The sequence below is a fragment of the Delphinapterus leucas genome, chromosome 3 (assembly GCF_059928025.1).
Source record: "Delphinapterus leucas isolate spDelLeu-1000000601 "Yukka" chromosome 3, BTC_Dleu_Yukka2, whole genome shotgun sequence".
Lineage (NCBI taxonomy): Eukaryota > Metazoa > Chordata > Mammalia > Artiodactyla > Monodontidae > Delphinapterus > Delphinapterus leucas.
In genome coordinates this window covers 1,933,212-1,960,281 of record NC_143131.1, presented here as the reverse complement: position 1 = coordinate 1,960,281, position 27,070 = coordinate 1,933,212, and the positions used below count along the sequence as shown (strand labels likewise).

The following is a 27,070-nucleotide window of genomic DNA, read 5'->3' as shown; positions in this document are numbered from 1 at the left end:
GGGGGGAGGGGGGAGGGAGGGGGGAGGGGGGAGGGAGGGGGAGGGAGGGGGAGGGAGGGGGAGGGAGGGGGAGGGAGGGGAGGGGGGAGGGAGGGAGGAGGGAGGGAGGGAGGAGGGAGGGGGGAGGGAGGGAGGAGGGAGGGGGGAGGGAGGGAGGAGGGAGGGAGGAGGGAGGGAGGAGGGAGGGAGGAGGGAGGAAGGAGGGAGGGAGGAGGGAGGGAGGAGGGAGGGAGCAGTACGCCCACCAGACCCCAGCAGGCTGGCTCATCACCAGGAAGAGACCCGCACAGCGGGAAGCCCTCACGTCCCATCAGAAGTCCAGACTCCGCTAAGCAGCAGTGTTAGAAGTGTGTACACAGCGCAGAGGCGAGGGGGAGCTCTCCCGAGACAAGGCCGTCCCCAGACACGCAGCTGACGCCTGGTGGGGGGCCCCGCCGGCTACTTGAGGAGCTTGGCCACGTTCAGGCTAGGAACCACGATATCCTTGAAGATGGGCACGTAGTCTGGACTCGCCTGGGCCGGGCCCTGCTCCAGCGACTCGATGATGGTCTGCTTCATGTCCCGGCTGGCGTCCCCCCGCACGGCCAGCAGCGCGCCGATGTGCTCATCCCTGGGGGGGGGGGGGGGGGGCGTCAGGGTGCAGCCGCGGCCACTCAGCCTCCAAAGCCGACTCAAGCCCCCCCGACCCCCGACTGGGCGGCAGGGTTCCTGGAGGTTCACAAAGGCTGGCGGGGAGCCAGCGCCGGGGAGCCGCTCCCCTCGCTTCCTTCCCCCACACGCAGGAGGGGCCCGGCTCAGTTCCCTGGTTCCACCTACACGCGGCACAGAATCAGCCTCCAGAAACCAGTCTGCTCGGCCACCCTCCCATCGGTGCCCCGAGCACCAACTGTGGCCTGGTGATGCCCGGGAACCGTGACCCGCGGTGGGGCTGGCGGGCACCGCTGTCGTCTCTGAAACCCACTCTGCCCGCATCGCCGTCCGCACGGCATCTGGGGTCCTCGCTGGAGCCCGGACCTGCCACACTCACCCGGGAGGCTCCCACCTAATGCCCGGGACCCTCCCTCTCCCCAGCGACCTCAGGAATGACCCTGCCGCTACCTGATGTCTGGGTATTTGCTGACCAGAGTCGAGACCTCCAGGTAGAGCAGAGAAGGGTCCGTGAGCTTAATGACTTCGGCAACGGCGACGATGGTGTCACAGTGCCCGTCCATCTCCTCACCAAACCCGGCAGCCAGCTTGTGGAAGAGGAAGCGCAGCTGCTCGGCCTCCCGCCCCATGCGCTCGGCGCCCTCCTTGCGCTCCTCGGCGTTCCGGAACGAGATGCGCTTCTGCAGGACGGCCCGCAGGTACTCCTGCACCACGCGCCGGTGCGCCTCGGCGATCATCCGCTACAGGGCACACGGAGAACGGGGTCAGCTGGCACGCGGCCCCAAGGCGAGTCCAGGCCCACGGTGCACGGGCCAGCGCGCTCCTTCCCGTTTCTCATTGATACAAATTTTAGAGTCAACAAAGTAAGCACACCTGAGTCTTTATTACAAATTCCATCTTAGAAAACTGTAGCAGGTTCACCATGTTCCACGTCTGGGACGCGGGCCGACGCACCGGCCGCACGGCAGCAGCTGGAAGTCGGTACTGCCTGGACACCTTGGATGCTCACGTCCATTCTAGAGAGCCCACAGAATAAAGTACGCCGCGGGGACGCCTGCCTGCAGCCCCGCCAGACACGTCGTTCTGGGCGCGGACCCGCTGCAGAGCAGCTTCCTGTCGGGGGCGAAGGGGCAGGTGCCAGGGCGGCACCCGCTTTACTGAGACCCGTCTGGTGACTCACGGGCCCCCCCCCCACCCCCGGAGGATCCGGGTCTATCTTCCTCGCCCTGCCCATCCTGCACGCGTCTCTCAGCTTCTCAGCCCAGGAGTGTGGGGTGTGGGTTCAGTGGGAGGGCTGGGGACCCTGGGCCAGGCCCTGCTCTGCCCCTCACAGGCTGAAGGGCTCCACACACATCACACCTCGTGCACAGAGGCTAGTCAACGACCAGTCTCTGGAGATGGTGTGACGAGCTTCTGGGAAAAGAGGAGCCCCAAGTCCACACGTTTGGGGAAGTTTTGGAGAAGCCCGTGGTTTTCTCCGGAGCCCACCCACAGGTAGATGGACACCTGGCCGTCACCCACGAACACGCGAGCACGACTCTGCTGACACAAGGCGCAGCCTCAGAGTCCCAAGAACAGACATCAGAAGCTCTGTGTACCAGGGAGGCCGGGCAGTGAGGGGGACCCCAAGGGCCCCAAACAAGACAAAGCGAGACGACACCCGGCAGCTGCAGGGACTCAGGCGGAGGCCAGGCTCTTGGCAGAGCAAGTGAGACCGCGGGCTCCCGGCCGCTCCAGGAGGCGAGCCATCTGGACCACGAGTGGCTGAGACACAAGCCCCAAGGACTTCACACACCCGGTTAGATCAAAGGACAGATGCTGAGAAACATAAAAGGCGGAACCAAAAACTGTACAAAAAACAAGAAATTCAAAATTGAACAGAGCTGGTCCCACCAACCTCTAACCACCAGAGGCTCCTGACAGCTGTGAAGCGACCAACCAGGTGGATTTAAAACACCTGGGTCTCCCTGCAAGCATCACTTTTAATGGCAGGGTTAGGAAAATTTAAGCTTACGAATGAGACAAAGATGCCCCCGTGCTGGGGGGTCCCAGCCAGGGCAGCGAGACAAACAGAAGACACGAAGGTACAAGAACCAGAAATGAAATGACACAGTGACGCTGCTCACAAATGAGACAAGTGTCTACAGGGATGCCCAGAGGACCTGGAGACACGTCCTGAAGTGTCTGCACCCAAGCTCTGTGTGTCAAACCACTCACGCTTCCATAAACCACAAACAGAAAGGCTGATTTTAAAGCAACAACAGCAAAAACCACCCAAGGCCCTGAGAATTCCCCCGTGGAAAGCTGCCTGAGCCCCAGACGGGAACAGGGGCACTTCACGGGGCCTGGAGGGGACCCCGACGGCCAGGGACCCTGGAGTCTCCCGTGGGCCCTGTGCTGAGAGCCGCCCGCTGGCCCCCAAGCGTGTACGTGAAGGGGGAACTGCGGTTCCCGCCCAGTCTCTCATCAGAGCCATGGCCACAGCCCCACCCGCCCTTTGAGGGGTCCCTGCTGAGGAAGTCCCCACTATCCATGGGGTTCTGGGTCTGCGGCCGTGTCAGCGTGGCCTTGGACAGCAAGGTGCGTGCCCCATCGCCTCCACCTCTGCCACCTTCAAACAGCAACGTCTCCGACCTGCTTGGGTTCACAAAACCACCCGCCAACTTCCACCCAAGAACTGATGATACCAAATTCTACACAAGATGCCAGGGGACTCAGGCCACATGTGTGCCCCACACTCTTACCTTTCTATATGGCTTTTTAATTTTGGCAAAATCATTAAAATAGTCTTCCACGGTGACACAGATGATGTCTACAGCATTTGATCCTAACAGCCACTTCTTCGTCATCAGCTCATTGAGATGTTGCTGAAAGTACAGACCACAGAAAACGCCCTCGTGACGGCCTGTCATCGGGAGAGAGGCACTTGCAGCCACCTTCCTACGCCCGCCTGATGTTCAGCGATGCTCATGCAGAAACTCTGCAAACATGCACTTTAACTGTAAAGACTTATATGAGACGCAAGGGAGGTATCTGTGCGGACACATCTTACCTTAATTGACTACACCTATTTATTGTGTGGATGCTCTGTAATTTGTGTACCCAATTCTGATGAACATTTAAAATGTCTCATTTTGCAATTATAAAGAATGCTGCAGTGAATCTGTATACTTTTGCAGGTGAAATTCCTAAAACTAAAAGTTATTAGTCAGAAAGTATGCAAACTACAACCTTGACGACTGTTGCCCTCCAAAACTCGTGCCAACTGCCCTCCCATAACTGTGCCGATTCACGGTTCTACACGGAATACAGGAGTCTCATGCCCTCGACATCACGTGGTAGCAATGTTCTTAATCCCTACCGTCCTGGTAAGCAACAAAAATATTCAGTTTTAATTTGCTTTTCTTTGAAGAGCAGTTAAGACTAGGCACTCTGTTTCCTACTTAGGACACATGACTCCTTGTTCTGTGAAACAGTTATTCATGTCCTTTGTCTATTTCTCTATTATGTTGTCTTTTTAAGTACGCTTTGTTTTCTAAACCATTTCTGAGAAAGTTGCAGCTGTCAGGAAATGATACCACCCATCACCCCAGGAGCTCCTTCCCTGCAGGACCCAAGATGATCGTGATTCTGTTTGTTAAATACACTCTGGTTTCTGCCAGTTCTATATGATGCCGAGCCATTTTCATACCTTCTGAAGTAAACTTACTTGCTCAACACACACCACGCCTTGGCTGTGACCTGAATGCACTTTGTTTATGGCTGTGCTCTGTGCCTTTGCTCAAACCCGAGCCCGGCTGTGTGACGGGCGTGCAGCCCAGCTCGTGCCCTCAAGCAACAATCTGCTAATGGCCATAACCAGTCTCCTCTCCAATACCAGCTTCTACCCTGTAACCTGCTGAGTGCTCTGGTCTCTAACACTTCCTGCAAGGGTCTCTCCTTGACGCCACACCAGGGGACCCGGCCCGCGGCGCCCACCTCCAGGTCCAGGAAGACTTCCTCAAGCAGGCTGCTGCAGCCCTCCTCAGCGATGGCGTCCAGAAGCCAATCCATGCTCGGCTGGCTCAGAGACACGCCTTCGTCCGTGTCATGCTGCAGATACTTTCTTTTTAAACTGACTATGGATTCTCTGCGAGGAGACAGAGGAGGAGACAGAGGGCCGGTGAGGCAGCCGGGCACCCCCGCCCCGCGGCCGCAGCCGAGCACCCCCGCCCCGCGGCCGCAGGGCCCCCGCTCACCTGAGGGTCCAGCAGTTGTTGATGAGCGCGATCATGTACTGCACGTAGCAGTGTGGGTGCTGCCGCTTCCGCAGGTGCTCCTCCTTGTACAGCTGCGCCTCCTCTCTGTACCTGGGGGACACACGGCCATGTCAGAGCAGCCTCGCGGCACGGCGCCAACGCGCAGCCTAACGATCGCATTCTGCATCGCTAGCATCTGGCCAGACAAGTCTTCAAAAATGAAGGATTCTAGGGGGGGTGACCTATGCTAATAGAAGTTGATCATCTAAAAAAGATTATTAAAAATTAATTTCATTATCAGGCTTTGAAATATGGCTCAGTGTTCTGATTTTACAAATATTCTGAAACATTTGTAATTGGGAGAGTATTATTTCGTCTGACATATGATTCAGCTAGAAACTCATACAATAGTGTTTGGGACACAATCAAATGTTAGATAAAATGTCCTTTTCTGAGACTTTCCCCGAAAAAATCAAACTAAAAATAAATTAGACTCTTTAAGATGTCAAGAAGACAGCTGAGATGGCTACATACTTCATTTTTGAATTTATCATGGAGATTCTCAAACATATATGGGAGTACAAGCACAACACACCGTATAAATTTGTATGCGTTTTCAATAGATGTTAAGGAAGGAGCAAACTGAAAACTGGCAATTAAAGGGAAGTAATCAAGCATTTATTCCACCCTTCTGTCCAAAGCATGATTCAGGTAACCACACAGCTGAGGCTGCTGAGGAAGACATCTACTTTACAGACAACACCAACGGGATGACTAACTCAGGCCATGACCCATGGGTGGACAGCTGACGGGGATCCTAAGCAGAGGCCCGGCTGTCAGCACCCGAGCCACAGGAGCAGGCTATGGGCAAACAGTAAGGAAACACCGAGGAGCCCCACGGCCTTCAGAGCCAACCTGTGGTTCGTGGGCAGACGGCGGCTTGAGGCCAGGCTGGAGGACACTGGACAGGAGGGTCTGTGCATCTCCACAAGCCAGCGGCTCAGAGCGGGAGGGGCTGCCCTCCGGTACCACAGACTGCAGGCCTTCTGGCAACCCGGCTGAACACACAGCTATAAACAGGTGGGTCTGAGACCAGCGGGAAAACCCAAACGCAAACCTGGTGTCAGGCGGCCCCACGGAACGCTCCTGACAGATTCGGTGGGTTGACGGCACTGCAGTTAGGGTAGGGAATGCAGGGGATGAAACGCCGCAACGTCCGGGATTTGCTGTAAAGCACAGCTGACCCCTGAACAACGTGGGTTTGAAGTGTGCAGGTTCACTTACAAGGGAACTTTTTCAGCCAACACGCACCGCAGCACTACACGAGCCGAGGCTGGCTGACCTGTGGGTGCGCGACCACGGCAGGAGCGCCGACTGCAAGCTTACATGTGGATTTTCAGCAGCACCAGGGGGTTGTCCCCTCCAACCCCCATGTTGTTCAAGGGTCAAGTGTACTTCAGCAGAGCGAGGGGGAGGAGAGCCAGATGAGGCAAGGGGTGGCTTCATAGGGCAGCTTTTGAACCTGGATGGTGGGCTAAACAGGTTTTTAGGCCATTCTTCCTACCTCCGTATACATTTGAAAATCTTCTTTGTGTACAACTTGGTGGGGGGGGGGCCATCCCTGTGGAGGGCACCCCGGGAAATGGGACAACAGGAAGGCTGACTGAAGGAGGTCCCCAGCTCCAAGCCTGCAGTAGCACCAGCCCACTGCTGAGAACCCCACACCATCACACCCGGGACCCCGGGGGAATGCAACCCATTCAAAAGGCAGATAACAAGAAAGCGCTTGAGTTCTGACTAACGGAAAAAGGTGACTACAGTGAATCCAGGCTTGAATTCTTTCTTAATACTAGCCAGGTTAGGATCAACACAGTTTCCTCTCCATTAAAAAAAAACAAAACCTACTAAATTAGCACACTGGCAAGAATACATACCTACTTAAAAAAGAATTCATTTGCTGAAGACACAAAACGAGTACCTTTGTTTTCAAATCTTCACTTATCTGAGCAGCGACTTGAAGGTTCTGTTCAAACATCTAAAAATCGGAGAACTTATGAATTCTGATAGAAACTCACGAGTGTGCAGATTTCCCATTATATAAACCCCCCACCTGTGTTAACAGGACAGTCCAAATTCAGAGGAAAAAATGACGCCAGGTGAAAAATAACAAAGTTACTTAAACAAACACACAAAACTTTCTGACCAGGTAAAAAAAAAAAAAACCCAGGGAAGCATTTCCTAATTCCCTGCAAACAGGCTGGTGTCCACAAGGGGGACACGTATGTTCTCACGGGGAGACAGGGAAACGAGGGGTCCGGGGAGGGCGGGTGTGGCTGGGGTCACACGGGTACCAGGGGCTGGGCTGTGGTTTGCGATGTGGGTTTCTTAAGAAGCGCTAGGAAGACACACGCTGGAGCTGGGGGGCCGGACGTGGGAAGGTGGAGAAGCGCCAGAAGGCAGAGCTCACCCCACGTGGTCACCGGACGTCAGCTTCCAAAATAAAGGAAAGGTGAAGCCCAACACATCATGGACTAGTGGGATCACCCAGAGCCTGGCTAGAGCCCCAGCTCTGTGTCAGCAGAAGGAGAGCCCTCTAACACGGCTCGGCCCTCCTACCATCAGCAATGTTTCTCAAAGGAAGGGGACTGGACAGGCCAGACAAAGAGAGCAGGCTACCTGTAAGAACGCACGATGACACTAAAACCCTAAAAGACTCCTCCCAGAGTACGTCAGATTAGACTCGATCGTGTAGCATTTACGAAGACAAACCTTGGCCATTACATCAGGAAATAAGCAAATTCAAATTTGAGCATCAGACACAGATAACACATAATTAGCTTCTGGTTTGAGATCAAAAACCATTAGGAGGGCTTCCCTGGTGGCACGGTGGTTGAGAGTCCGCCTGCCAATGCAGGGGACACGGGTTCGAGCCCTGGTCCAGGAAGATCCCACGTGCTGTGGAGCAACTGGGCCCGTGAGCCACAACTACTGAGCCTGCGCGTCTGGAGCCTGTGCTCCGCAACAAGAGAGGCCACGATAGTGAGAGGCCCGCGTACCGCGATGAAGAGTGGCCCCAGCTCGCCGCAACTAGAGATAGCCCTCGCACAGAAACGAAGACCCAACACAGCCAAAGATAATAAAAAAAAAAAAAAAAAAACAAAAAAAAACCATTAGGAGAACAAAAAACATTAGGTTTTGCGGCCGTGGGCAAAACTACTTGGCAAGTCTGACCCTCGGTTTCGCAGCTTCAGAGAGAAGCAGGTTCTCTCTGCCGGCTGCGTGCTTCTGTGAAGCCCGAGGCCCGGTACCTGGAAGACGATGGCGGGCAGTGTCGTCTGGTAGTAGCCATCCTGGTCGGCCTCAGGTTCAGTCTCTTTCACCCAGTCCTTCTTGTCTGTTTCTAGGGCTTTCCGCAGCCAGGCAATGATGTTTGACTAAGCAGGAGGAAAGAACAGAACCAGGCTTGGAGTCAACAGGCCGCTCTTCAGTGGAGCAGCTGCAGAAGCCAACACCACCCCCTGGGGATCCCAGGCCCCACACAAGGGGACAATCCACCTCCACCCGCGGGAGCCCGCCAGCCTCCCTCAGCTTAACCTTCTGGACGACGGTCATGCTGGAGGACAGGCCAGGTCAGTCAGGACAGGGAAGCACGAGACCTACGCGCCTCTGGCAGGCCATTCACGGAGACCAGACCCCACGGCCACTACCCCAGCCGCCCCTGCGTCCCAGCACCGCCTCGGCGCCTCCGTCAGAGGCTGCCTGGTGTCAGGCTCCCCGCGTCCAAGGAGCAGACCTGACCACCTCATCGCACCCTCGGACCCCCGAGGGCACTGGGCGGTACCCACCCCACCCCCTGCCACCTGCCGCCCTCCCACTCCCAGGCTCGGCGCTGTGAGGCGGGCAGGCGCCACGGCACATCCAGGACACCTCCAGACCCGACTTCTCAGAAAGAGCCGCGTGTCCTCTGGAAGCCCGACGGCCAGATGGGTCCTGGCTGCAGCCCGACTCGGCCCACGTGGGCCCACATCCCTCCACTCACTGTCAGAGTCGACATGTAGGTGTCGAGCAGCTCGGCGACCACGTCTGGAGAAAGCAGGGGCTCCAGGACCCCGACGTCCACGTCCGGGGCCAGCTCTGCGTTCCCCATCATCTCTGCACTGCGGGCACAGCCGGGAAGGGGAAACAGGAAGCCCTCAGGTGGGTGGTGCAGTTCCCCGTCCCAGGGGCCTGCAGGGCAAGGTTTGCTGGCTCCACCCACGGTGCCCCGAGGAAGACCAGGGCCTGGCAGGTAGGAGGTCCCATGAGTTGGAGAACAACAGACAAGCACTGCATTTAGAAACGCAGGGCACAGGCGCTAACGCTGCTGGTCCAGCAGGACAAGGACCAGAGCGGGGAACACCTGACGCCCGCAACCAAACGCGACTCAGCAACTGAAGTGTCAGCACTTCCAGCCTAGGGGCTGAAGAAGGGAGGGATGCGAACCAAAACAGATAAAAGCCAGGTATGCGGCTGGGTTCCTTAATGTCCGAGGCTGATCGCTCGGACGACTCCCTAAGTATGGATTCAGAATGACAGTCCTGAGTGGTAACAGCTTGTCCACCACTCCTAAGACATCCAAGGTCTTCCTGAGTGAATAAGCATGAGATTCTGCAAATACTAAGAGACCATCTACAACTTAGATTATTTCTGCCCCAAGAACCTTAACTCCGCGTGAAAATGTTTCTAGCGTGAAAGCGGTCCAACTTTTCCCATAAGAAACTCCAATACGAAAGGATGTGGTGACCAACAAGAAGCTGTCAAGAACTGCCAAGGACAGAAAAATGCTCACAACGTGGCGAGTGGAAAACAAAATCAAGGCCTAGAGCCGTGCAGGTCACACAAATGCGCACCCCGAGGTCTGGTGGCCGGAGCACGGTGAGGGCCCCGACCCCAGTTCAAGTCGCGCCCCCCACCCGCGGGCCGTGTGACCCTGGGCGTGTTCCTCCCTGTGCCTCAAAACGAAGATGATGGTGAGAGGTCTTCCTCAAGGGTGGCCTGACGACAGGATCATGCGACGGCAATGGAGGGCGGCACACAGGAGGTGCCGAGGCCCAGGGCCAGCACGGAAAAGCAGAGACAGCACCAGCCACAATGAATACGATGTTTTCTTTCTCTTTATATGTTTCCGTGTTGAAATGTACATATTCTCTACCACAAGCAGCTACCAAAAAACAAACAAACACAGACCCCCAAAATCCCCAAACCTTATTGCTAAAACGAGAGGTTTAATTAATTTCTACACACTAGCAACAAGACAGGCTAGAATAAGACGTGCTTTCCTCTCGCTAGCTAACCGTAAAAGAATTTCAGAATGCCCCACCACTGGCTTGTTTTTCAAACCCTACCTCAAAGTAATGCCTGCGCAAAGTGGCTCACAGCCCTTTCAGGAAGCGACAGAACGTCAAGGCTGAAGTGCCGAAGGGCAGCCGACTTTCCTCTTGTGCTGCTGAGAAGAAACCAGACTCGGGTGGGCGGAAGCCAGCAGGAGCAAGCTGGTATCTCCTCAGCAGCACGTGACTCTGTGCAGGTCTCGGGGCCTCCTGGGTCCACGTGTCCTCACCTGTCCAACAGGTGACACCACCTGCTCTCAGTGTCACCGCGAGAAGGCGGGTCAGGAGTGCAGGAAACGCAAGGCCGAACTGCTCACTACGGACTGACCGGCCAGGGCACAGGCACCACCCAAATGCAAGAGCGTGCACACGACCAGGGGCCGGGCCCGACCTCGGGTCACAGATGGACCAAAAGGGGACGCGTCAGCCGGAAGGCAACGCCCTGAGCAAGAGGACTCGGCGGCCGTTTAGAAACGGTCAGTATGCTTCGCCCCCAGGAAACAGGAAACGCCAGGTATACAGGTGGAGTTACCTGGTGTAAGTGTTTAAGACCCAGGTCAGCAGGCTCACAATCTCGTTTGCTTCCAGGTCCTCTGCTGCGAGCTCCTGCATCCGCGTGCTTACAGCCTGGTGGTACACGTTCAGGAGGCTCCTGAAAATCTGGTAGCGAGGAGGAAAGCACTGCACCATCAGGCTCCGGGCGACGAGGAGGTCGTCCAGGACACACTTCCTTATGATCTCCAGGTGGCGCACGAGCCACATCCTGTCAGACTCCCTGGTGTCCGCCTGCGTGCCCTCAATCCTCGTGGTCACGGTTCTGTCCAGGACGGCGAACATCTTCTCCTTCCAGTTCTTGGGCCTTCCAGGAGGAACAAAGCCAGTTTGCTTCTTTCGGTCAAGTATGCGCCTGTCAATTTTTTCCTCCCTTTCGATGATCCTGACAACTGAGACCAGCAAGGTGGGGTCACGGCGCACGGTGACCAGAGACCTCTGCAGCACCATCCACAGCTGCTTGGCCAGCTCGTCGGACAGCGCCTGCGTGCTCCCAAAGTAGCTGTGGATGAGGGTCATGTCACGTGTGTTCCCGCTGTCCATGCGGTACTGCTCGTACATCAGCCCGTCCCGGGAACACTCCAGGTCCATCAGCTTCCGGTGGGCCTGCAGCAGTGCCCCTTGCTCTATGAGGTCCTGGGTCTCCCTCACGATCTCGGGCACTGCGGGGAAAGGCACAAGATGGCACCGTGAAAAGCCACACAAAGGGCCATACGGGACTCTGGGCAGATGGGGACAAGGGTGACCAGCAATCTGTCTCCCACTTGGACAACTGCTGCACTGACAGACTCCATCCGAGTACCTGTTTTGGAACTCTGGAGTCTACTGAAGGCATACAACTTCCAGGGACAGGTGTGAAAGTAAGGTGTGGTTAATACTGGTGCATTTCAGCCCTCAGCACCAGTAGAAAAGTAGAAGCTGACTGCAAATGACCAGGAGAGGCGCAGGCTCAGAAAGACCTGAGAAGACCTTGAGTTTACATCTCAGCCTGACCCTCTGCACACACACAGCCTACGACAATCAAAACAACAAAAACAATAAACAGAATCAGCATACCCTGGCCAAGAGGAAAACCTGATTTCCAGAGTCACGTTATTAGATTCGAATGTCCAACGTTCAACAACATCATCACAAGGCATACGAAGACGCAGGAGAGAACGGAGGTTCAAGGAAAAAATAAACCAACAGAAATCACCCCCGAGAAGGACCAGATGGTGGACTAGACAAAGCCTCTGAAGCAAACTCTTCAACACGCTCAAAGAACTAAAAGAAAACGCGCAGGAAAGTATAAAAACTGGATGGAAAATTTACTTCAGATTTTCAAAGCAGATTTCATCAAGCAGAAGAAAGAAACAGCAAACTTGAAGACAGGACAAAGGAAGTTATCAAGCATGAGGATAAAAGGAAAAACAACTAGAGAAGAGTGAACAGAGCCCAAGGGGTCTGTGGGGTGCACACGGTGGGAGACCCAGAGGAAGAAAGAAAATGGGCAGAGCGACTACAGGCACGCTGCGCTTTACCACGGTTCGCTTGACTGTGCTCCACAGACGCTGCATGTTTTACAAACCGAAGGTCTGTGGCAACCCTGCATCGAGCAAGTCAATCAGCACCATTTTTCCAACATCATTTGCTCACTTCGTGTCTCTGTGTCACATTCCAGTTATTCTTTCAATATTTCAAACTTTTCACTATGATTATAAGTGTTACGGTGATCCGTGATCAGTCACCTTTGATGTTACTACTGTAATTGTTTTGGGGCACCGAGACTCGTGCCCGTATAACATGGCAAACATAACTGACAAATGTGGTGTGTGTCTTCACTGCTCCCCGTGCTCTCTCCCTCTCCTCAGGCCTCCCTATTCCGAGACACGAGAATACTGAAATTGGGCCAATCAATAACCCTACAATGGCTTCTAAGTGGTCCAGTGAAAGGAAGAGTCGCACATCTCTCAATTTAAATCAAAAGCTAGAAATGATCAAGCTGAGTGAGGAAGGCCTGTCGAAAGCTGAGATAAGCTGAAAGCTGGGCCTCTTATGCCAAACAGTTAGCCAAGCTCTGAAGGCAAAGGACAGTTCTGGAAGGAAATTAATAGTGCTACTTCAGTGAACACACAAATGGTAGGAAAGCAATACAGCCTTATTGCTGATATGGAGAAAGTTTTAGTGACTGGACAGATCAAACCAGCCACAACATTCCCTTAATCAAAGCCTAATCCAGAGCAAACATAACTGACATTTGTCTGAGGCTGAGACAGGTGAGGAAACTACAGATCTAAAGTCAGAAGCCAGCAGAGTCTGGCTCATGAGGTTGAAGGAAAGAAGCCGTCTCGATAACACAGAAGCCCAAGGTGAAGCTGCAAGTGCTGGCGTAGGAGCTGCAGCAAGTTCTCCAGAAGATCTAGCTGAGATAACTCACGAGGGTGGCTGCACGAAACAACAGATTTTCCATGCAGACAAAACAGCCTTCTACTGAAAGAAGGTGCCATCTAGGACTTTCATAGCAGAGAGAAGTCAGCGCCTGTCTTCAACGCTTCAGAGGACAGGCTGACTCTCCTGTTAGGGGCTAATGCAGGTGGTGACCCTAAGGTGAAACCAATCTTCATTTATCATTCCAAAAATCCTGGAGCCCTTAAGCATTATATTAAATCTATTCCACCTGCGCTCTATAAACGGCCCCCCGCAAAGGCCGGATGACAGCACCTCTCTTTACAACATCATCTGCTGGATATTTTAAGCCACTGCTGAGACCCACTGCTCGGGAAAAAGGTGTCTTTCAAACGCCACTGCTCCTTGATAATGCACGTGGCCACTCGAGCTCTGACAGAGACGTGCAACAACATCCTTGTTGTTTTCACGTCTGCTAACACAACATCTATTCTGCAGCCCACGGAGAGAGGAATAACATCGACTTGCAAATCTTATTATTTAAGAAATACATTTCGAAAGGCTACAGCTGCCATACATAGCGACTCCTCTCATAGATCAGGGCAGAGTCAATTGAAGACCTTCAGGAAAGGATTTACCGTTCCGGAGGCCATTAAGAACACTCATGATTCATGAGAAGAGGTCCGAATACCAACATTAACAGGAGTTTGGAAGCAGCTGACTCCAACCCTCGTGGATGACTTTGAGGGGTTCACGACTTCAGTGGAGGAAGTAATGGCAGATGTGGTGGAAACAGCAAGAGAACCAGAATTAGAAGAGGAGCCTGAAGATGGGACTGAACTGCTGTGATCTCACGATAAAACTTTAATACATGCAGAGTTGCTTCTTATGGATGAACAAAGAAAGTTCTTAAGATAGAAACTACTCCTGAAGTTTAAAGATGCTGTGAAAATTGTTGAAATAACAAAGGATTTAGAACATTACATAAACTTAGTTGACAAAGCAGCAGCAGGGTTTAAGAGGACTGACTCCAATTTTAGACCCCAAACAACATTGCTGCTACAGAGAAATCATTCCTGAAAGGAAGAGTCAGTCAACACAGCCAGCGTCACTGCTGTCTTATTTAAGAAACAGCCGCAGCCACTCCAGCCTTCAGCAACCACTGCCCCGATCAGTCAGCAGCCATCAACGTTAAGGCAAGACCCTCCACCAGCAAAAAGATTAGCACTCACTGAAGGTTTGGATGAAGTTAGCATTTTTCAGCAATAAAGTATTTTTTATTTTAGGTATGTACATTTTTTTTAGACATACTGGTATCGCACACTTAATAAACTACAACACAATGTAAACATAACTTACATTCAGTGGGAAACCAAAAAATTCACGTGACTCGCTTTGCTGAGATAATTTGCTTAACTGAGGTAGTCTAAAAACGAGCCTGCATTATCTCCAAGGTGTGCCTGTATTTTAAATAATGGTCAAAAGCTCACTAAATTTGATGAAAGACATAAATATAAACATTCAAGAACTCAACAAACTCCAAACAGAAAAAACTCAAAGAGACCCAACACCAAGACACATTGTAATCAAACCACAGAAAGCCAAACACAGAGAGAGAAATCTTGAACGCTGCAAGGGAGAAGCGCTGATCACATACAAGGGATCCTCAGCGGAGTATCAGCAGATTTCTCTTCAGAGACTTTGAAGGACAAAAAGCGGCCTGCTGGTAATATTCAAAGTGCTAAAAGGAAAAAAACCTGTAACTCAAGAATCCTATATCTGGTAAAACTGTCCCCCAAAAGTGAAGGAGAAATTAAGACATTCCCAAACAATAGCTGAAGGAGTCTGTGACCACTGGACCTACGCTGTGAGAAATGCTAAAGAAGTCCTGCAGGTGAAATGACACCAGACAGCAACTTGAAGCTGTGGGAAGAAATGAAGGTCTCAGTAAAGGTAAATACATGGGCAACTGTAAAGCCAGTATTATTGTAACTTTGCTTTGTAACTCTTTTTGTTTTACATAATTCAAGAGACTAATACATGTAGAGAAAAAAAAAAAATTAGTCCAAAGCTAGTACTAATAGAAAGCTAGAATTGCTGTAACTCTGGTTTATAATTCCACACTTTACTTTCTACATAATTTGAAAGACTAACACATTTTTTTTTTTAAATAGCAACTAGTCTATGTTTTTGGATACACAATATATAAAGGTGTAGTTTTGTGACATCAGTAACTGAAAGGAGATGGGAAGTGTTGTATAGGAGCAGAGTTTCTGTATATTATTGAAGTTACGCTGGTATAAATTCAAATTAGTGTTATAACTTTAGGATGTTAAATGTAATCCCCATGGGAACAAAAAAACGATAATAGCTATAGAATATACAAAAAAAAAGGATTGAGAAAGGAATTAAAACACTTTACTACAAAAAAAAATCAACTAAACAAAAGACTATAATGCAGAAAATGACAAAATAAGGGCATACAGAAAACAGTTCGGAAATGACAGAATTAAGTCCCTCCTTACCAGTAATTACTTCAAATGTAAGTGGATTAATAAACTCTCCAATCAAAAGACAGAGACTGACAGAATGGATAAAAACACATGATCCAACTTTACGCTGCCTACAAAAGACTCACTTGAGATCCAAAGACAGAAATAGATTGAAAGTGAAAGGATGGGAAAAGTTATTCCATGCAAACAGTAACCAAAAGAGAGCGGGGGTGGCCCTACTAACATCAGACAAAACAGATTCAAAGTCAAAAAAGGTTGTAAGAAACAAAGAAGGAATTTTATATTAATAAGACGTTCAATCCAGTAAGAAGATACAAGTATAAACATTTACACACCTGATGACCATCAAAATATACGAAACAAAAATTGACAGAACTGGAAAAGCAGACCGTTCTACAATAATGGCTGGAGACTTGAATATGCCGCTCACAATAATGAACACAACCAGACGCAAGATCAGTAGGGAAATGGGACTTGAACCTCACGACAAACTAACTAGATCTAAAAGACGTATACAGAACACTTCACCCGACCCAACAGCACACACAGTCAGTCCTCTTAAGTGCACATGGGACATTTTCTAGGGCAGACCATACCCTTAGGCATGAATTAAATTAAATCATTAGGCATGAATTCATTTAAACCATGAATTAAATCTCAATAGATTTTAAAAGATAAATACCATACAAAATCTCTTCTCTGACTACAAATGGGTAAAGTTAAATATCTGTGATTGACAAAAAATTCACAGATTTGTGGAAATTAAGCAGCACACTCTTAATCAATGGGCCAAAGAAGAAATTACAAGGGAAATTAGAAAATACTTAGAGACAAATGAAAATGAAAACACAACATACCAGGACTTGCAGTGCTAAGGGCGAAGTACAGCTATAAACACTTCAGTTAAAGAGAACGATTTCACATCAACAACCTAGCTTTACAACTTAAGGAACTAGAAAAAGAATGAACTAAACCCTCAACTACAATGGAAAAGAATATGAAAAAGAATATACCTACATATATGTGTATAACTAAACCACTTTGCTGTATACCAGAAACTAACACAACATAAGTCAACCATACTAATTTTTTTTTAAAAAGTTCTTAGAAAAAAAAAAAAAGCTAACCCCAAAGCTACCAAAAGGAAGGCAATAATAAAGATTAGAGCAGGGATAAACAGAGAATCGAAGAACACAGCAGAAAATCAACAAAACCAAAGGCAGTTCTTTGAAAAGATTAACAACTGACAAATCTTACCTAGATGAACTAAGGAAATAAGAAGACTCAAAAACTAAAATCAGAAATAAAAGTGAGGACATTACTACCAATTCTACAGAAATAAAAAGGATTGTAAGAGTACTATGAGCAACTGTACACCAGCAAACTGGATAACCCAGATGAAGTGCAGATTCCTAGAAACACAAAACCGAAACCACAAAGAAACAGAAAATCTAAATAGACCTATAACTAGTAAGGGACTTGGGGGAGGGGGCCTGGGGAACTATTATTTAATGGCTGCAGATTTTTTTTTCTTTCAGTTTTATTGAGATAGAATTGACACTGCACTATAAAGTTTCAATTTTGCAAGGTGAAAAGAGTTCTAGAGATGGATAGTGATGGTTTCACAACGATATGAAAGCACTTCATACTACAGAACTGTGCAATTAAAAATGGTCAAGATGGTAAATCTTATATTATGCATATTTTATAATTTTTAAAAGTGTGGAGAAAAAAACAGGCTGTGTGCACAACACTACCGAATTACAGGCAATGAGAAAAGTCGGAAGGGAGCCAAATAAGCACAACATCTTCCCAATAAAAACATACTCCTAACAAAAACCACATCTACATCACAGCCTCATTGTTCATCAAAGGAAGAAAATTATTTTCAACCTCTGTGGATGAAAAGGTAACTTTTTGGTCATTTGGCATTAGCTTACAAGACTGGAAGAAAATGTCAGTCAACAGGAAATTATAAGAGGGAAATTAACTAAGAAGGCTGGTTGAATGTCATGAAGGAGATTGTGGCAGGTAGACTGGACCAATTCCAGGTCGTCCACAGTCACCAGGAGAAGCTGCTTCCAGAGCACCCACCACAGTCGGCAGTGCTGTGTCATTAATGGGGGGACGGAGAAGGGCCCCGGGAAGCTGAGCGTGCACAGAGGGGCGGGGTCAAGTACTCAATAATGCTGCCCTCAGACACGCTGCGGTTCACATGTGGTGGGCTGGTGGGCGGAGGGGAAGAACTGCACCAGGTTCCACTCCAGGGTGGAGCAGAGTTCAGAAGGAAGCGCAGAAAGAACTCGCTGAGACCAGACACCAGATAAAGGCAGGGAAGGGGTCGGACCATCCCAAGGCTTCGGGCTGGGATGATGACCCTGACAGCGGCGAGGGGACGAGGGGACGGGGGGACGAGGGGACGAGGGCACGAGGGGGCGAGGGGGCGAGGGGGCGAGGGGGCGAGGGGGCGAGGGGGCGGGGCGACGGGGCGACGGGGCGACGGGGGGACGGGGCGAGGGACTAGCTCCAGGGGGTGGAGCACAAGCGAGGAGGCTGTGCCGAACACAGCAGGGCACCCTGTGCTGGTGACGGCCGACGCTGAGCCCACTCTTCCTCCCGCCAGCGAGGTACTGGGACAGGCTTCTGAAAGGGCCCCTCCCGCGCCCCCACCTTCCCCACCAGCCCCAAGGACTCCCCCAGGCCCAGCTCCCATGGGGACTGAGACTCCAGGGTGTGCCCTATCCGCCCCCTGCCCTGCCCCCAGCCTGCGACCCGTGCACACCCTTCCTGTCTGGGAACTGCGCCCTCTCGTCCCGTTCGCAGGGCTGCTTCGCCCGCAGACCATGAGCCTGACCACGAGCCGTCCCGCGGGCGGCGCATCTTCATCCTCCAGCACCTGGCCGAGCCCCGCTGAGCCACACTGCAGCTGAGGGAACAATGCTCACGCAGCGCTTGCTCAGTTACCCATTTCTGTGCCTGTCCTGACCATTTCAGAACCACAAACGTTCTACCAGCCTTTATTTGCTCAACTGACCATCCGCCTGTGTTCAAAATAAGAACCCAACTGTGCAGGCAGAAATCACCCCTCTGAGCAGGGCGACGACAGCTACAACTGCCCTGCAGCACCCACAGGGCGAGGAAACGCACACGTGAGTCGTGGGAGAGAGCGCGGCCGTGGCCCGGCTACCTGAGAAGATGTTCTTGAGGTTCTCCACGGCGGCTGCGAGCTGGCTGTGCCGCACGACGGCGTCCTTCACAGCCTTGAGGCTCTCGACGGTGTTGATGCTCTGCCTCCAGTCCTTGCTGACGTCGGCCAGGGACCGCTGGATGTCCTTGACGTCGCTCAGCGCGCTGTGGAGCTGGCTGAGGCCCGTGCGCACCCCGTCCAACTGCGACTGGATCGCGGCCTAGGGAAGACACTGGGTGGGTGAGCAGAGCTGGGACGGCCACAAGCAGACCTTCCCCAGGAGGCTCAGAGTGTAGAAAAGAGGCGTTTCAGTAGTAGAGAACAGTCAATGCCCACAGACAAGACAACAAAACGCAACAAGGATTCCACTGATTCATAAGGTAGCTTTTCCTTTTTTCCATTGCTTCTTAGCACAAAACAACGTTTTTAAAGCTCTGTTGAGAAAACCTCACAACACCCCTCATCCAGCCCCTTGACCTGAGAACGCCAGACTCCACCGTGGGAATACCCCGAGTCCCAGGGCCGCCCCTTAAGTGGTGCCCTTAGAAGGACTCTACACACCACCTCTCAGGCACCCCTCAGCTTCCTAACAGGCCTTCACTACATGGAGAAACCGTCAGGACTTGCTCATCAGCTTGAGCGGAGAGGGTTTTCCTGCCATTCGGCCAGAACCAGACTCCGCTCCAGGACGGCCGGCCCCACGACGCAGAGCTGGTGCACCTGAGATTCAGACTCACTCTGAGAGCCCGTGGCAATGCCACCCAGTGATCCGTACAGTCAGAATGGAGACGGCGTGAAGGAGCAGCAGGTGGATGGGAAAAGGAAGGGAAAGGCCAGGGAGCACAACGGTGCCCAGGAATACCTTTCACCCATGAAACACTAAGTAGCGTTTAGAAATAGTTCATGATTTCAACAAAACACAACAACTGTTAGCTAATCCCACAAGTTCCTAGAACAGATTAAAATTCTAAATAAGGGCTTCCCTGGTGGCGCAGTGGTTAAGAATCCGCCTGCCAATGCAGGGGATAGGGGTTCGAGCCCTGGTTGGGGAAGGTCCCACACGCCGTGGAGCAGCTAAGCCCGGGCGCCACAACTGCTGAGCCTGCGCTCTGGAGCCCAAGAGCCACAACTACTGAAGCCCCCGTGCCTAGAGCCCGTGCTCCACAATAAGAGAAGCCACTGCCATGAGAAGCCCACGCACCGCAAGGAAGAGGAGACCCCACTCGCCGCAACTAGAGAAAGCCCGCGTGCAGCAACGAAGACCCGACACAGCCAAAAATAAATTTAAAATAAATTTAAAATAAATAAAATAGGGCTTCCCTGGTGGCGCAGTGGTTGAGAGTCTGCCTGCCGATGCAGGGGACATGGGTTTGTGCCCCGGTCCGGGAGGGTCCCACATGCCGCAGAGCGGCTGGGCCTATGGGCCATGGCCGCTGGGCCTGCGCGTCCGGAGCCTGTGCTCCACAACGGGAGAGGTCGCAGCAGTGAGAGGCCCACATACCGCAAAAAAAATAATAAATAAATAAATAAAAAATAAAATAAAATAAAATTCTGAATAAAAACGTAGCAGGTCTAAACTATTTTTTTTCCTTTTTTTTTTTTTTTTTGGCTGCGTTGGGTCTTCGTTGCTGCACGTGGGCTTTCTTCTAGTTGCGGCGAGCAGGGGCTACTCTTCGTTGCAGTGTGTGGGCTTCTCACTGCGGTGTCTTCTCTTGTGGAGCACAGGCTCTAGGTGCACGGGCTTCAGTAGTTGTGGCTCGCAGCTCTACAGCGCAGGTTCAGTAGTTGTGGCGCACAGGCTTAGTTGCTCTGCAGCACGTGGGATCTTCCCGGACCAGGTATCGAACCCGTGTCCCCTGCGTTGACAGGCAGATTCTTAACTACTGTGCCACCAGGGAAGCCCTAAACCATTTTTTAAATTGACATGAAACTGTTTCAAATTAGTCCAACAGGTCTTTGGCTGCTTCACTGGTGCAAGTGAATGAGCCTCATCCTGTCTCAACAAACCTGCACTTACCTGGCCGCTAACGTTTTCAACTGGAGAGGTGACCTCACTGCCCTGTCAGCATGAGAAGTAACCTTCCTAAAATGCGCTCTCGAGTCCTCAGGACCGCTGTGCTGCCAGTCAACTACAGCAGGCCACGGTCTCAACGTTTTTACAACTACACCAAGTGTGCGTAATTTTAATAAAACCTCCTCTCTCCGTGTGAATTAAGTTGAAAGCCAATCCAAATCATACAAGATCGATTTTCTTTCTTGCCTCAGTCTCCCACACTCTAATAAATGTGCCGAGCTCTCCTGCTTCCTGCCCCAGGGCCAGCAGCACGCCGGGTACGCAGCCAGCCTACTACAGCACGTGCCAGAATGAGCCAAACAAAACGCTCTCTGGGTACGCTCTGCAGAAGAGCTTTTAATGAAGAACAGAAGCTGTCATTCTTCTAGCGTTCTTTAAAAAGTTAAACGGACATTTCTGGGTGCTCAAAAAGGTTGTTCCTTTGCTGTTTTCAACATTCCCCCTGTCTTGTTTGTCAATCTACTGATTGGCAGGATACTGTTGGAAGGAACGTGCTAAGTCAAGGTACGTCCAAGGCTGCCCCCTTCCACGTCATCACAAAGTCCAGTTGTTAAGCAGGAACCAGAAACTTGAGATAAAAGCCTGTGTCCCACCTGGGAGTGAAGCAGGTGCCCATGGCCACACAGGCCTCATACCTTCAATCTGGCCTCCACAGAGGCCTTCTTCCGGGCCTCTCTTCGGCGATACTGCTCCACTTTGTCCAGCTGGTCCGGGCGCTGAAGCATCCCAGCAACCCTCTGGACCGCTGTCGCAACAGCCTCCCGGTCCGTCTCCTTCATGGCTACAAAGCTGGCAGAATCTCTGCGCCTGTCATGCTAGAGGCATCCTGTGTCCATAGGCGGAGGGGGAAAATGTGTTAGGGAGATAGAAATGTTAGCAACAAAACTTACCCCCTCCACCAACAGCGCTGTTCACAGCGGGGCTCTAACGAGAGCATTCGAGGTCATTCACTAGGTTGAACTAGGATTATGAACTGCTCGATAAGCAATACAAACCTTCAGAACACAGTCTACCTTCAAGCGGCCCAGAGGCGATTACAGGTGTAAGATACTGACACACAGATGATGCCTCTGTGGGGGCCCCAGACTACTCCTCGTATCACGCGTCAGTCTCCAGGGCACTTCTCTGCCCCAGATAGGGCCAATTTCTCATTTCCAGAGCCCTCACACCACCCCTTTACACACCAGGGGACGGGGGCGGGGGCCACGCCAGGACACCTCGTGAACACGCGGAGGCACAGGGACAGCACGCACCTTCCCCTCCCTCGCTGAGGTTCCAGCACCCGTCCTACCATTTCCCTCAAAAATCACCGTCTGCAGTATCCCAAATTCCATTTCCTACCGCTTAACAGCCCTAGTCAACAAAGGTGAGAGGGCAGAAGGCACTCTGCTCAGGTGCAGCGCACAGGGCACAGGTGCTTGGACACCAAGCACACCTGCCTTCAGCGCCAGCTCCACCAACATCCCAGCCACGGAACTAGGGACACCTGGTGAGCGTCTGGCAGAGCAGGACTGACTTCAGCTATTAGCCGCCCGTCTCCATGCGTGTTTTCTGTGCAAAATTCTCGAAGACATTTCTCACCCCTCCTCACACGCTTTCAGAGCACCACCCAAGTCCGCGCAGGCCCCCGAGGGCCCTGGACACGAGTGCCTTTCGTGCCCGCCCACGGAGCGGGGCTGCGGCGCCGTCCCTCCTCGCCCCCTTTCCTGATCACAGGCCCGCGCACAGGGCCGGACACCCGGGGCGGCCGCGCGTCTCCCCGCCCGCCACCCGCGCGCGCAGCTCTGCACCTGCTTCCTCCCTCCTCGCGCGGCGCGTCGTCCGCCCCTTCGCGGACAAGAGCCCGCCCCCGGGACCCCACTGCCACCCGCACCGCCTCCCGGCCGCGCCCGCACCCGCCGGAGCCCGGGGAAAGGACAGCGGGCGGCGACCGCGACCACCGCCCGGAGACCGCCCCACCACAGCTGCCTCACCGTGCGTGCCGCCGCCGCCACCCGGAAGTGAGCGGCCGGCAGGCACTTCCGCTTCCGGCCTCGCGACTGGAAGGGTGGGGTCTGGACGGTCCCGACGCTGCGTGCCCGGCGCGCGGGGTGAGCGACCTGGCGAGCTGGCTGCCGACGGGTGCCGCCCAGATTGGCGGAGACCGCGCGACCAGGAGGGAGCAGAGCGGGGATGCGGCGCGGCGCGGCGCGGGAGGGCGCGAGCGCACACACACCGCACGCACGTAAACACATACCACAGGCACACGTCACAGACGGACACAGACACGCACGTGTAGACACACCAAACACTTGCACACCACACCCAAAGACACGCACCACCCGTATAGACACAGCACACACAGCAGACACACACCGCACAGACACATACCACATACAGACATGCCACACACATACGCACACGCCACGCACACACGCCATAAACGTACACACACACACCATCCACGTGAGCACACACAGGCACACGGAGGCAGGAAGGTGGAGCTGTGTGAGCCCCCCGTTGCTGTGGCCACGTACACCAAAAATTACCAGCCAGCTATTAGCGGATCACGTTCCAAGGGCCAGGACTTAAGCACCGTACTGACTCTGATGGCTGATCCCTCTATTATGTCATCTGCACCTAGTAATTTATGAAAATATAGCACCAAGCTGAGAAATGAAGAATGTAAACAAAAGTTAAAATTATGTTTGAAATTCTAACCTCAGTGCAAGAGTGGACCAGGGAAAACAAAGGACAAGACCCCCAAAAGCCATACTTCCCAGGTACTGGGATCCCCGGGTCAGGAAAGGCCCCCCAAGAACACATAGCTAGGGGCCTGCGCTTCACTTGGGTTTGGTGTCCTCCTTAGCCTAGAAGCTCTCACTGAAACCCACTGCTCAGCAGAAGCAAACCAGGAGCGTTTTTAGAGAGGCCCTCCAGCCTTGGCAGGAGTAAAGAAGGGAGCCAGGTGGTTTGCTTCTAAAGCGTCCTGAGAGAACAGAGGTCTTGATAAGCTCTAGCTTAGACTTTGTTAAATATGAAAAGAAAGTGCAAGCAATCCTGCAGGGACACTAGGAAGAGAAAAGCCAAAGGATCATATGTAACTAGAAACACAGGGTAAGGAGTACAGATATGTTCAGCTATATCAGTTATCAGAACACAAGCAAGTGGGGCTTTCCTGGTGGCGCAGCGGTTAACAATCCGCCTGCCAGTGCAGGGGACACGGGTTCGAGCCCTGGTCCGGGAAGATCCCACATGCCGCAGAGCAACTAAGCCCGCGCGCCACAGCTACTGAGCCCGTGTGCCACAACTACTGAGCCTGCGCTCTAGAGCACATGAGCCACAACTACTAAAGCCCACGGGCCTAGAAGCCACCGCGACAAGAAGCCCGCACACCGCAACGAAGAGTAGCCCCGGCTCGCCGCAACTAGAGGAAGCCCGCGCGCAGCAACGAAGACCCCACGCAGCCGGGAAAAAGGAAAAAAGAACACGAGTAAAATGGATTTTAAACCAACCAGCTATTTATGAGAAAAATATCTAGAACATAAAGGAACAGGATGGTTAAGTGTGGAGGAGGTTTGCACGCCGGCTAGTCCAGGCCCAAGAAAGCTGGTGTGGCAATATTAATACCAGACAAAATGAGAAAAATGAGCTTTGTATCAAAGGCACGGTCAGAGAGAGTCATTTTCTTAAGATACAAAACACATAAACCATAAAGAAAAAGATAGTTTGCCATGCTAAGATTTTAAACCCTTGTATTTTTTTTTAATTCTTAAAAGACAAGCCATAGACTGAGAGAAAATCTTTGACGAAGCACTACTATCCTGAATTTTAAAATGACACCCACAATTCACCAAAAACGGCAAACAAGTGCAGGACAGACAGTAGAGGAGCAGCCAGCGCACCGGGGAAGAAACCAGGGCGGGGCTGCCTCCCAGCACTGTCATGGTCCTTAGGGTGGCCGTGGGGCCCCTCTCCTGCCCTGCAGCCGACGCGGCCTCCAAACCGCGGCTCAGGGTCGCTTTCACCGGAAGCCCTGCCGTGCTCCCCTCCCTCAGACCTGCCTGTGACCCGCTGCCCCTGCCTGACCTCATCCCACCCTCTCGCCCCAGCCCGTAAGGCTCCTCCACCCCTACCCTGGACACTGTTCCTGTCAAGTCTTGGCTCGAAGTCTGCCTGGCCCACAGAACTGCCACCTGGGCTACAGGACACCAGCTGACCCGTCTGCGCAGCACCCGCCGCCTCCCGATGCATCACAGAACTTACACGGTTCTTTGGTCACTTCTCTGCACCCTGTCCCCTGTCCACATGCACAGGGATGTCAGCAGCATGATTTCTGCATCTTTTCTTCCCTAATGTGTCCCTCGGCGCTGTCACAGGGCCTGGTCTTCAGCAGGGACTCAACAACCAGCTGAGTGAAGGAGGGAGGGAAATGCACATAAAACAACTCGCTGCCTCCTCGCCCCTCGGAGAGACGGAGCTGAAACGTCTGACGGCACCAAATCGGTGGGGAGGTGAGACCCCAGTGGGCGCCAGTGGGCTGCTGCTACGGGCTGAATGCTGTGTCCCCCCAGATCTCACATGCTAAACCGCCCCCCAAGGTGATGGTGTTAGGAGGTGGGCCTTGGGGGGGTGACTAGGCCATGAGAATGGGACCAGTCCCCTTCAGAGAGACCTCACAAGACTCCTGCGCCCCTCCCACCGGCGAGGACACAGCGAGCAGTCAGCAACCTGGAAGCTGGCCTGCGCCAGACCCCACTGCCACCGCAGCCAGGCCTCAGGCCTGCAGCCTCCAGAGCCGTGAGGAATACGTGTCTGTTGTTGATAAGCCACCCAGCCTCTGGTATCTTCGTTCCAGCGGCCCGAACGGGCTGTGACAGCTGCCCGTGGCAGGACACCTTTGGAGGACGCCTGGGCAGCCCCTGGTGACCCCGCCCTGGTGAGGTGTGAGCCATGAGCACCCTCGGGTGTGTCCTCGGTCCCGCAGAGGCGCACTGGGCGGGGGTGGGGGGCAGCCGCTGGGCACGTAGAAGTCTGGGAACTACCCGCAAGTCCACCACAGCAGCAGGCTAGGTGGTGGGAGAGTCACGTGACGGCGTGAACATGAGTGTTGTCCAGCCCCAGGTCTCAAGGCCGTGAGTCTGAAGATCACAGATGGGGGGAGGGTGTGGGGGACGGCAAGCTGGGCAGGTGGCCTCCTGGGACGGGGAGCAGCTGGCTTACACCCAGCTGGCGGGGGCAGGTTGGCCTGGTCTCCCCAGGAGGGACAGGGAGTCACAGAGTACAGACGGGGGTGGTGGCCTGCAGGACGCGGGAAAGGGGCCTGGCCAGGGCACGACTGCTGCAGCAGGGGCAGATCCAAGCTCTGTACGGGGCACTTGACGCTAGTGCAGTTTGGGGGTGCTCCTTGACCAAACAAAGGAAATGAAAACACGGCTCCCTGGGCTTGGGAGGAGTCTCCGCCTGGGCCCTGGTGACCTCCCAGCCCTGCCCACACACACCTGTCACCAGGTCCTGGGCGGGGCGAGGCCAACCCCACCACACACATGACACGAGGCCAGGCGTCTGCTCCTCGCAGGAGAGCTTGAGTCTGGGGTGTCCTAAAGACACCTGGGATGGTCCCCCCCAACCCTCAGTAACGGGCGGGAAAGGGAGGGAGCGCTGAGAAAGCGGCCACCGGCGCTCCTCCTTTGGCCCCGGGTCCACTTGTGCTTTTATTACCGCCTCGGATCTGGTGGTGAAGGACAGTCTTATAATATAAATTAGCCTACACACGCTTTAAAGGAAATAAATTTGGAAACTCAAGTAGACGTTTCCATTTACAGTAAACATGTGCTAACATGTATGATTTATTTTACATCAATATTGCAAATTTAATACAAACCACAGTATCGGAAATGTATTTGAAAGCTTTCTAAAGGCACTGAGAAAACAGTACAAATAGTTATATTATAGTGTATCCATTTTTAAAAATTCAACAAGTCAGTCTAGATATTGAAAACTTTTTTCATCCAGTAGAAACTGCAAAACTATAAAATATAATTTGTGTTTATCTCCTCCCTTCCACCCCATTCCTACATCATATTTGATTTTAATATTTTTCAGCTATATAGACAAAAGCTACA

At 52.6% G+C, this 27,070-nt stretch overlaps 1 protein-coding gene across 7 annotated transcripts; it reads right to left on the bottom strand.

Moving 5' to 3' along the window:
• Positions 1–182: 182 nt before the first annotated feature.
• Positions 183–26,662, bottom strand: EXOC3 (exocyst complex component 3). Of its 7 annotated transcripts, none has more exons than XM_089908633.1 (12): positions 25,212–26,662; positions 21,602–21,792; positions 18,893–19,112; positions 10,788–11,469; positions 8,926–9,043; positions 8,195–8,320; positions 6,821–6,921; positions 4,887–4,997; positions 4,627–4,777; positions 3,393–3,515; positions 1,099–1,388; positions 183–610 (listed from the first exon to the last, which is right to left on the bottom strand). In XM_089908633.1, exons 2-12 carry the CDS (start codon positions 21,743–21,745, stop codon positions 439–441), a joined length of 2,238 nt encoding a protein of 745 aa, XP_089764759.1. In that variant the 5' UTR covers positions 21,746–21,792; positions 25,212–26,662; the 3' UTR covers positions 183–438. The 7 variants fall into 7 exon arrangements, with proteins under 7 accessions (XP_089764759.1, XP_022437002.1, XP_022437003.1 ...); XM_022581294.3 differs by lacking the exon at positions 25,212–26,662 and adding an exon at positions 22,940–23,379; XM_022581295.3 differs by lacking the exon at positions 25,212–26,662 and adding an exon at positions 22,757–22,772.
• Between the last annotated feature and the right edge of the window lie 408 nt (positions 26,663–27,070).

What these genes read in the sequence shown, in the direction of transcription:
- EXOC3 (XM_089908633.1), bottom strand. Translation starts at nt 21,745, where the DNA reads ATGAAGGAGACGGACCGGGAGGCTGTTGCGACAGCGGTCCAGAGGGTT. An exon ending in GTCTTAAACACTTACACCAG is followed by an intron (nt 9,044 to 10,787) that starts GTAACTCCACCT and finishes CTGTGCCCGCAG; the next exon opens with TGCAGAGATGATGGGGAACG. An exon ending in TTAAAAAGCCATATAGAAAG is followed by an intron (nt 1,389 to 3,392) that starts GTAAGAGTGTGG and finishes TGTGCCCTGTAG; the next exon opens with CGGATGATCGCCGAGGCGCA.